Source organism: Megalops cyprinoides, chromosome 5, assembly GCF_013368585.1.
Source record: "Megalops cyprinoides isolate fMegCyp1 chromosome 5, fMegCyp1.pri, whole genome shotgun sequence".
In the NCBI taxonomy this organism is placed as follows: domain Eukaryota; kingdom Metazoa; phylum Chordata; class Actinopteri; order Elopiformes; family Megalopidae; genus Megalops; species Megalops cyprinoides.
The window spans coordinates 34,986,542-34,998,094 of NC_050587.1; the positions used below are offsets into that span (position 1 = coordinate 34,986,542).

At 45.8% G+C, this 11,553-nt stretch overlaps 1 protein-coding gene and 1 non-coding gene across 2 annotated transcripts; both read right to left on the minus strand.

Moving 5' to 3' along the window:
• Positions 1–410: 410 nt before the first annotated feature.
• On the minus strand, positions 411–10,514 carry bspry (B-box and SPRY domain containing). Its single transcript, XM_036529470.1, has 6 exons — positions 9,722–10,514; positions 7,791–7,889; positions 4,433–4,663; positions 4,048–4,073; positions 2,838–2,962; positions 411–1,673 (listed from the first exon to the last, which is right to left on the minus strand). Exons 1-6 carry the CDS (start codon positions 10,139–10,141, stop codon positions 1,141–1,143), a joined length of 1,434 nt encoding a protein of 477 aa, XP_036385363.1. The 5' UTR covers positions 10,142–10,514; the 3' UTR covers positions 411–1,140.
• Positions 3,482–3,553, minus strand: trnae-uuc. Its single transcript has one exon. It is a non-coding gene; the product is annotated as a tRNA-Glu (tRNA).
• Positions 10,515–11,553: the final 1,039 nt, after the last annotated feature.

Consider the following 11,553-nt stretch of genomic DNA (forward strand, 5'->3'; position numbering starts at 1 on the left):
AATCAATGTTTGGATGCCCCACGTGGCCACTGAAGTGCATAATACCTCACACGCAGACCAACCACTCTTCCCAAACAAAGCAAACTCTTGAACCAATACTTCATTATTTATTTGGACAGTTTGTGGAAGAACACAAAGAAGTGTGTGATGAACTCAGTGGCCACTTCATGCTGGCAGCTGCAACAGACACATAAGTATACACACACGTATGCACACACATACTGCCCCCTTAGGGCCACATACTCACTACATTTTTCTAACCTCTCATGTAAAAATTTGTACAAAAACACTAAAGAAAATACATATACATACATGCACATTCTCTTTCTACAGTTATAGATGTTTCATAAAAAATTGCACGTTATATTTCATTCCGTAAATCTATTAAAATTTATTTGAAAGCCAGCGAATATAAATCAACTGTTCATGCTCTGCCCCCACGTGGTATGATGTGGTACAGCAAGCCTAAATGTAAAATAGCCAATATACTCAACATGTGAAACAGAATTGATGACATATAATCTTGTTAAAAATAGATATCTTCAATAAAAAAGCAACAAACGAGGTATGTGTGTTGGAGATACAGGATTAGCTTCTAGAAAATTTGATCTAGTGTTTGCAAGTTGTAGCAAAATGTCCGAGGTCACTATCGATAAAAGCAATTTTTACGTATGACAGTAATACATTCCAAATAAATTAATTAATATTAAAAAATGAATCACAAAATGTACAGATACATAAACATCAAACAACATTCTGAATACTTCAGTAACATTCCTTTGCACTGTCATGACATCACCTACAAAAGCAGTGGTGTCTGCTGGTGATCCGAATGTCTCTGGCGTTCTCTCTAACTTAGGCCTTGACCACATCATCGGGGCCTTTGATTGGCCGGACACTTGATAACTTGTTGCTCCTGGCAACGATCCGCAGCTATTCCAGTGGCACCTTTAAAACTCCCAGGACTAGTAGACGTCCGGGAAACCAGGAGCGGAGACAACCAAAGCGAACCAAAGCAAAGCTTCCCTCCATTCTCTCGGCTGTGTTAATCAACAAAAAGTTGGATGATTCTGTCCGATGGGTAAGCACTGGCGGTGACGTACGGCTCAAGGGCCTGAGAGGATGGCGGAAACGCTGCGGTCAGACCAGCGTGATGCTGTGGTCAGCCACAGCGCAAGCAGGCAACAGAGGCTCGGTGAAGGGGTGGCGCACGGCGTGCAGGACGGCGCCGGAGTCCGGGTCAAAGAACAGCAGGGTTTGACCCGGCAAGTCCAGCAGAACCCCGAGCCGGGCGGGCCTGCGGAGCAGAGGCAGGGGGTGGTGCCGCCCGGCGTGGCAGAAGGAGAACTCGCCCTCATAGTGAGACAGGACCCAGGACTGGGCATTGTAGCCTAGCCGCGAGTCGTTGCCGGCCCCCTTGCGCACCACGCCGGCGTAGCACACGCCCACCTTGAAGGCGGCACTCCCGCCCACCTCCAGCACCCAGCTGTGGGTGCCCGAGGAGAGGGCGGGCGAGCACAGGGCGTTGGGCCAGCTGTCGAAGCGCGCCGGGTCATAGGGCGGCGACTGGCGGGCGCGCTTGGGCAGGAAGGTCAGGGTGCGCTGGTCGGGCGAGAGGGAGAGCAGGGGGCTGACCGTGCGCTCGTCGAACCTCAGGTGGGCCGGGGTGTGGCCTGCAGAGGGGGAGGGGCCAAAGATGAGCGGCAAGGGAAAGCGGGGACGACCGTGAAAGGGAGAGAGACAGAGAGAGACAGGAGGGTAAAGATGGAGATAAACAGCAGATGGATGGATGTTAAGGAGACAGGGGGAGCAGAAGGGGGGTTGGGAAGATAAAACCAAGGAAGAGGATTAGATTATAGTAAAGACTGGATTACATTTCATAACATTACATTCATTTAGCAGACGCTCTTATCCAGAGCGACTTCCGGCACATTAGAACATAAGTGTATCCATTCGAGCTGAATGAGCAGCAGTGTCAGACCAGGCTAACAACACTCCCAGACCAATAAGAGTGTATGTAACACTATTCAAGCTCTACCACAAGTTAAATTTGCTAACCTGACTAGACAAGGGAAGGATATGGCAAAACACAGAGGGGCATAAATAATTGAGAATCAGCTGAGACAAGATTACTGCACAGGCCATATCACACATAGCCCACTGACAGGCACAGGATTACACTAATCATGTGTGATCACTCCCGGTAAGGTGCACAGAACAGCTCATAAGGGGATATAAACCAGACTATGAGAACTTTTACCATACTCATGCTGAGTGCAGCAGCCAATCATCAGTGTGAAGGAGAGCCCTACCCTCCCCCAGAAACCATGTTCATCGTTAGTTTGTGTCAGTTGTTTAATGTTAAATGCTCAAGGGCCCCTTTGTTATCTACACAATTCAAACCTACCAATAAAAGATCCTATTTTACCAATTGCATCTAAAACCTGTTAACTGCTTGGTTTGTTAACTAACCCATTGGTTAAAAAGCCACACCTGCCTAATCGGAGGCCTATTAAAAACAAGTGTGTGGCTGGAAAGTACAGAAGCCTCTTTTTCTTCATGCTGTCTGTTTGTTGGGTTGTAAAATAAGGTATTGTTTTTTGAAAGGTTGCTCTTTTCTGCTCATTTTTGGGAGCAGTGTTGACCAGCTTCTCCACAATCAGGTACCTATTGGACAGAGTGAATAACTCCATCATTGATACAGCAGTGTTGCTTCATGCTATTAACTGTTTGAATGAATTGTTGAGTCTGGGAGTGATGTGGTCATGGAAGGCGGAGGAATCTCCCAGTCATATCAGGAGAAGGAGAGCGTCCGCAGAACCAGACCAGGTACTAACCTGAGGGGCCCAGCAGCACGGCGCTGGCCCACAATCCTAGGAGGAGGCTGCTGTCGCTGCAGGTCTGGTCCAAACTCAGCTGATCCGTGTCCCGGGGCTCCCCCACACCCTCCGCCTCCTCCACCCTGAGAGACACACAAAGCATCCTGGGAGTTTTATTCAAGACGCAAATTGATTATGAGAGACTGCAGAGATTACCACCACTTTTCTTGCATTGTCCCATCCTGAAGGTATCAACTAGTGTTAATTTGTCACTATCTGAGTAAAGGCTAACATAAGTAAGTAATAATGAATAATATACAGTACCTGTATATATACAGTACCAGTCAACAGTTTGAATAATAGAATTTTAGAATAGTAGTAATAACAGTAGACATCAAACCTATGAAATAACACAAATGGAATTATGCCTTATCATTATCGGCACTTAGCAGACACTCTTATGCAGAGCAACTTGCATTGTTTTTTTTTTCTTTTTCTACGATGTTATCCATTTACACAGCTGGACATTTACGGAGACAATTATGGGTTAAATACCATGCCCAAGGGTTCAGCAGCAGTGCCCCAGCAGGGAATCAAACTTACCACTTTACTACACTGCCACCAAAACTCTTACAACATAGCACCTATATAACCTAACAACATTCCCATACCGGGAATCGAACCCGGGCCGCCTGGGTGAAAGCCAGGAATCCTCACCACTAGACCATATGGGAAACTCTATGCAGTGTCCGAATGCATGTTTCCCATTACCTTAACCAGGCCCCAGTATTTCCCCAGAATTACACAGCTGGTGTAATTGGTAAGCTGGTCCTTGCTTGTTTGACACCGTGTGTTGTGCATGTATCCCGTGATCTCACCATCACTTATCCCTTACTACACTGTGTTCCAGTTGAACGGTGATCATCACAGAGTGGTAGAGACAAGGAAAAGGTGGGAAGGTAGGAACGGAAAGAGAGAAAAAGAAAGGGAGATTGTAGAAACAGAGGGGCCCCAGAGAGGGAGTGGAGGAAGGAGTGTAAGAAGGGAAGGTGAAAGGTGAAGATGAACAGAACAGGTATACAGGTATATGGACGGATGGACAGATGGACAGAGTATATGGAGAGGTACTGAGAGAAGCTGAGGGTGGGATGGCTGGTAGAAAGAGAGAAGGAAAGGAGGACGGAAATGTGGAGCATTGGTGAAGCACGCACTGAATTTCAGAACTGACCTCTCTGATATTTCCTCACCGGATGTCTGCAGAGTGGGAGGGAAGGATTAGAAGACAAACACAATCATTAGTACCTTCATTTTGATCATCTTCGTTATCATCATCATAATTTTCATCACTGCCACAATCATCATCATCATCATCACCATCCTCTTTATGATCAACATCATCTTCCTCTTCATCACTGCACATTTTGCCGCATCCTGTTCTTTACCCTAGGCCGTTTCCCCTCTTCACTTCATCCCTCTGTCCTCTATCCTTTACCCTACTTGTTTTACCTCTCCTTCCGTCCCTCTGTCTTCTCCCCTAACCACCCATCATCCTCTGCACCTCCCAGCCTCCTCTCCTGCCCCCCGCCCCTCCCTCCACCCTCCCGTCTCCTCACCGCGAGCTTCGTGTCCTGCGTGTCGGTGAGCATGTGCACCAGGCCTGTGCGCGTGTGCGTGAGCGCCGCCAGCGCCTGCGTCCAATGGGCTCTCTGCGTCAGCAGGCACTGCTGCACCCGCTCCTCCTCCCTCTGCACCGCCTCCAGCAGCCTCTGCTCCTCCTCCTCCAGCGCCTCCCGCACCCGGCTCACCCGCGCCACCACCCGCTCCCGCGCCCCGCTCGCCTCCACCTGTGGGGGGGGGGGGGGGGGGGGGGGGGGGGATCGGGAGAGAAGGGGAGAGAGGGGGAGAGAGGGGGAGGGAGGGAGGGAGAGAGGAAGACAGTGACAGAGGGAGAGAGAGAGAGAGAAAGTGGGAGTATACAGAGAGTGGGAGGATAGAGAGAGGGAGAAAGGGGGAGAAAGAGGAAGATAGAGAGAGGGAGGAAGAGAGAGAAAGAGTAGGGGAAGAAAGTGAAGGAGGGAGTGAGAGAGTGTGGAAAAAGAGAGTGGGGGAGGGAGGGGGTTTGAAAGGGAGAGAGAGGGGGAGAGGGATGATGAGGGAGGGAAGGAGAGAGAGAGTGGGGGTAGAGAGGGGGAGGGAGGGAGGGAGAGAGGAAGACAGTGACAGAGGGAGAGAGAGAGAGAGAAAGTGGGAGTATACAGAGAGTGGGAGGATAGAGAGAGGGAGAAAGGGGGAGAAAGAGGAAGATAGAGAGAGGGAGGAAGAGAGAGAAAGAGTAGGGGAAGAAAGTGAAGGAGGGAGTGAGAGAGTGTGGAAAAAGAGAGTGGGGGAGGGAGGGGGTTTGAAAGGGAGAGAGAGGGGGAGAGGGATGATGAGGGAGGGAAGGAGAGAGAGAGTGGGGGTAGAGAGGGAGGGAGAGAATGACAGAGGGAGAGAGAGAGAGAAAGCGGGAGTATACAGAGAGTGGGAGGATGGAGGGAGGGAGGCAGAGAGAGTGGGGGGTGGGGGGGGAGAAGAGATCAGGAGGGAGAGAGAGGGGGGGAACCAGAGAGAGGGAGAGAGAAAGTAAGAGAGAAAGACAGAGAAAGAAAGAGAATTGTTTTTAGATAGTGTTCCAAGGTTAAGGTGCGTACTCATTAATTACAGTTCAGGGAATGGGAATTTGACAGAAATTTATAAATGAAAACAAGAATAAAAGGAATCTCATTAAAAGGAAGAAAGCTGGTTTTGTAAGGAAAATTAACTAGCAGTAATTGTATCTTTCTGGTAAAGTTATCAATATAAGCTTTATATAAGACAGAACTTTTAATCAAGTTATTACCCCAGGTGTTTGTTAGAAGAAGTATGATAAATGAATTATCCCTATATGGTAGTAGCCAAGTACCTCAGAGTTTTGCCTGAAAAGCATTGATTTGATATGATCAGCATTTCAAGTAAGTTTTAGGTCACAATGGAAATCTTGAATGGAGCCAAAATGTTGTTTGAGAAAAGTTATTGACGTGTGGGGTACTTTAAGAACATCAATGTGAAGAGGGTTATCATGTGAGGATGTGAATATCCAAAGAACAAACCCTCAGGTACCTTAAGTGCCCTGCTCATTTTGAGTATGGGAGTGTGTGTGCATATCTGTGTCTCTGTGTGTGACATTATATTATTGTCATGTAGCAGACACCCTTACTCAGAGTGACTCTTATCCATTCATACAGCTGATTATTAACTGAGGTGATTGTTGTTTAAGTACCTTGCCCTAGGGTACAACAGCAGTGCACTCCCCAGTGGGGAATTAAACCAGCAACCTCACTGTTAAGAGAACCGTTCCTTACCACTATGCCAAACGTGCAGACCCACACATGTTGCAGAGTGTGTGTGTGAGTGTGTGTCAGCTTCAAGAACCCTCAAACCTCATGTTTACCTGCAGTGTGGCCTTCTGATGTTATGTGTGTGTGTGTGTGTGTGCGTGTGTGCGTGTGTGTGTGTGTGTGTGTGTGTGCGTGTGTGTGAGTGTGTGTGTGTGTGTGTGCGTGTGTGCACGTGTGTGTGTGTGTGTGTGTGTGTGTGCACGTGTGTGTGTGTGTGTGTGTGTGTGTGCGTCTGTGTGTGTGTGTGTACGTGTGTGCACGTGTGTGTGCGTGTGTGTGAGTGTGTGTGCGTGTGTGTGCGTGTGTGTGTGTGTGTGTGTGTGCGTGTGTGTGAGTGTGTGTGTGTGTGTGTGCACGTGTGTGTGTGTGTGTGTGTGCGTGTGTACGTGTGTGCACGTGTGTGTGTGTGTGTGTGCGTGTGTGCACGTGTGTGTGTGTGTGTGTGTGTGTGTGTGTGTGCGTGTGTGTGAGTGTGTGTGCAGGGCCGTGGGAAGTAGGGGTGTGGCAGGTGCTGCAGCACCCCCTGTTGGAAAAGACAGACATCACAGCACTTCCAGATGCAAAAAAAATCATTCTCCTGTTGTTATTTACCTAAGAATTTAATGCTTGAGGAAGTTTTGAGAAATAATTAGCAATACTGAATAATTATTAATTATTAAAATAATGCCAAGCATCATGGTCAGCGGACGTCACGTAGCCTAGTCATCTAGTAGCTAGTAATGTTGCATCATTCAAGGTAGCTAGCTATCACAATGGCACAGAAATGAATTTTGGATTTCTTTGGTAAACCACCAGCTTCTAAAAAGAGCACAACGCAAGACCAGCGGATCCAGGAAAGCATCCCGACACCAACCAGCACTTCATCGCCTGCTTCGCCGACGCCTAGTACTAGTTTTGCAATGGGCTTATGGACCTGTTTAACTATGTGTAGGCTATTTGCATGTTCTTGTCTACTGTGTGCAACAGAGTCTGGTGGTTGCAAGACTGGCATACGTTTGATTCATATTATAGTCGCGTACGCTATATTAGAATGTGATGTTATGAATGGAATTTTCACCAAAAAGCTTTCACTCAGGCTCGTTACATAAAAATTAATTCATGTGTATGAAGTAACCTATACCCTATTCATCGCGAATGCTAATCAACCGCCCCCGCCCCCCCCCCCCCCCCACCCCACCCCGAGGCTGGACATGCAAAAAATACACCTCCCACTACAGCACCCCCAACTTCCCAAAACATTTTCCCACAGCCCTGTGCTGTGTGTGTGTGTATTTGTGTGTGTGTGTGTGTGTGTGTGTGTGTGTGTGTGTGTATGTGTATGTGTGTGTGTGTGTGTAGGGGGGGGCAGAAAGAGAGGGGGAGAAAAAGAGAGGAAAAGAAGCAGGGAAAGAGAGAAAGCAAGGGAGATAGCCTTTTTTCATGAGTAGTTATTAATTTAATAGGTCCAAAGAGCATTTAGAAAAAGGAGAAACATAGGCAATAAGGAAAAGAGAAAAGCAAAAAAAGTGTGAGTGTGTGTGTTTGTGCTTCCAGAACCCTCAGGTCCCATGCTTACCTGCAGGGCGTGCTCCTTGGCTGCCAGGGTCTGGCTGATGAAGCGCTCGATGCGCAGGGCCTGCAGCTGCATCTTCTCACACACGTCCACCAGCTGGTTCTGCTCAAAACAAATGCAGATGCACATGCTCACTGACTGACCTTTCAGAGGGTAGAGCCATGTCTTACTGTTGGGGTCGAGGTACCGATGTAAACTTTATGTTGTAAAACAGTCGCTTATTGAGCTGGGAACCCAGGGGCTGAAAAGTCAATGTCTACCTTAGCTGTAGTGGTACTGCTGAAGACTAATATAGCAACAGGTCCACACACAGAGAGGGACTGTTACACTGGTGCACAGCAGAATTAACAACATTAACATATCCAGCCAGTTATGGTCACTGACTCCACTCTCTGGAGTCGGATGTTCAGTCTTCAGAGGGCATTCTGGGTAAGTGGACTGGGTGTCCTTCATCTGAGAGTGACTGTAGCTCGTGTAGCTCTGAAGGACTCTAATTTTCATCCACCTTGAAGTGCCATACTGCATTCTCAGGACATTATTACTGTGTTCATTCTGATGAGTGGGAGTGAGTGAGAAAAAGGGAGAGAAATTGATTGAGCCACAGTAGGAGAGACAGAGACCGAGAGGCAGACAATGAGACCAAGAGACAGAGAGAACTGAGGTATTGAAAATTTGAAATTAATATTATTAAGCGTCTTTAGAAATATAAAAAAAAAATCTATCAAAACAAAAGAGCAAAAATGCTCATACTTAATCATATACAGCAGTGTATCAACCATAAAAATGTCCACGGCAAAAGAAAAATCTCAAAGATTAGACAAAGAAGACACAAAGGCATCATCATTTGTGCTGGCTGCTCGAAATCAGAAAGTGAAAGATTTCTTCATTTTTGCACTTACACAGTGACACCTTTGACAGCGCAAATGTTTTTAAAAATCAATCAAGAATATTCACCATTATGTGGTATTGGAAATCCAATTCAACTTTAAATCATTCAATGCAGTAAGATGACTACATCTTGTGAGTGTGTGTGTGTGTGTGTGTGTGTGATCAAGGGAGAGAGAGAAAAAGAGAGAAATTACACATTTGTTACACAATTATACATAAAATGCAATTTTCCTATATTCACTACTCATTTTTCTTGCTTTTCTGTGTTGTCTGTCTTAGGGGTGCTGAGATGAAATTTAAGTGTGCTTCAGCACCCCTAAAAAGAGTCTAAAATCGCTAATGGATATATGCAATAATGTTATGTATTGTTCACTGCAATGCATTTGAGGGTCTTGCCAATGCATTTTTTGTCATGTTAATAAAGCCTATTTGAATGTGAGTGCAGCTGGTACAGCATGCTCCATGGGCCTGTGAGCCTTATTCGGGTGGAGCCTTGTGTTTTCATTACTGTATCAGAGAGGATCAATGGCCCTGCCAGTATCGTTTCCCAAACCACCAACCAGAATTTCCAGTTTCTTCACGTTCCAGACTGCCTGGAAAACTCCCAATCCCTGACTCTAAAAGTCACAGCAGGACACAGCGAGACATTGGGAGAAACTCCTGTCATATTTAGGCTGTGAATAACAGCAGACTCAATATCAAACGCTACCTGCCTTGAGCAAGGCAACCTGTTCTACCACAAGCAATTACACAACGTTTGTGTTGATATGTGTTGCACCAAATATTCCGCACCTTGACGTAAACACTAGTTGCCCAGGTATCTAACTACTGCAAGAGACACTACAGCAGAAATTATTGACATTATTATTTGTAATTATTGAAGATCATTGCTGACAGTAATAATAACAACCAAAACAATAATGATCTTGGGACTACAATAATAATAGTAGCAGCAGTAGTAGTATTGTTATTAACTAAGTAATAACTACTGAAAATAATATTACATAATCGCAGCAGTTAAATTGGGACTAGACCATTTTACTTACCCTGACATCTGCGGCTCTGCGGGCGATTGGGGTGACCGTGTGCCCCTGACATGAGCCAACAATGGCGCAGTGTGAACAAATGAGTTTTCCCTCTGAGCTACAGTACCAGTCCAGCTCGGACTCATGGTCGACGCAAAGGCCCGAGTCCTCAGATCTAATGTCCGTCGTGGACACCGGACTGCCCCCGGAGGCTGGCTTTGTCCCGGCGTGCTCCTCCGCCTTGGAGTCACCGACGCGCGAACCATTCATCAATAATGCGCCGCCGGGGCTCAACCGGGAGTCCACGGAGAGAATTCCCGTGTTTGAATCACCGTTCCCCAGGTGGCTCGACGAGTTGTCCCAGATCTCTGACTCCGGCTCCGAATCGCTGTCCCGCAAGGACACCGCTGTCAGCTCGCAGTTCCACGGCTCAGAGCTCATTGCACCTCCTTGGAGTTATATAATGTTATAATGTATATCCGATTACCTGTTCTCGTAGGAGTGAAAATTATCGCGCACCAAATGACAGAGCTTTACGAAGTGTCGACTCACTGTTCGTTTACAAGTGACAGGTTGCGCACCTGTGACAGGTGAGCAAAGGTACGAAGGCGGAAGTAGCGGGCGCAGGAAAGGTCGGAGCTGCAAAGCTAGTTTAACGGCTGGGAGAATAAAAGGAGGGGGTTGGGAAAGATGGAGGGAATACAGGTAGGGAGAGGACAGAATTTTCCCACGTTGGAATGACGCTACATTTCGGCAAAAATCCTCTTTCTTTCTCTGCATGGGTGGCGAAGTCAGAATTGGCATTAAGTTGTTTTGAAAGTGAAAATTCGTTCTGAATTCGCAATCGGTGCTGCAAGCAGTGAAAGGCACCTATTAATGCTTAACTTTTCCTGTTTGTTTTGGATGTCATTGGCCTATTGGGGTCTCACACGGTCAACACTCTTGGGATTAAAATAGCTTCCCTCAATCAATTCAATATTACGAAACGTGCAACCTCTTACACTTTAACAAGCTAAACGATCTTTAACACTTCAACCATAGGTCATTACTGCGGTACGTGAAGAAAGATTTAGAGAATTGTAACGGTCTCCCTTAATCTTTTATTGGGCAGATGGTTAGTTTATACTAACAACTTCACCAGGATTAGCCGCCTCTCCTTTAGCCTGTTCCATCTGGAGCTAGCTATCCATTCCAAAGTTGGTAACCAGCAGGTATAATAATAATAATAATAATAATAATAATAATAACTGGTAATTATGAAAAGTGTCTGAAGGTACTGTTTGGAGGTTACAGAAAAGCACTGTCAAGAAATTATTTAATTGTCTGGCCTCCCACCAACAATACCGTACAGAAACATCAGTAGCCCAAACAATGGTTGCTTTATTATGAGACTATTACTACTTTTTTGAGAGACCAGTCTATGGAAAAAGAAAAGAAAGTAAAAATTCTATAAAGTAATTCAGACATAACATTCAGTAGATGACCAATCCCAAGACAGAAACAAAAAATAAGTCCATAAAAACATAAATATAAAATTAAATGAATTTTGAGTGACATAAAATGGAATGGAATTGAAAACAACTTTACTGAAGTGTATGACCTCCTCTGAGGTTACTGCCAATTCTGGTTCCATACTGTACTCTGTGCTTGTCATCATTGTTGTACATTTTCTACTTATTTATTATCTTTCTGTAATATATTGTTGTTTCTATTTTGATATTGTAGGCATACTCTATTTTGATATTGGAGACAAGTACATTTGAAACCAGTTTCTTGTAATTTGTTTGAATGCCATAATCACAGGCTGTTCTTATAAGGTACTTGTCATTATCTCGCCCTCTGAAGACATCCCT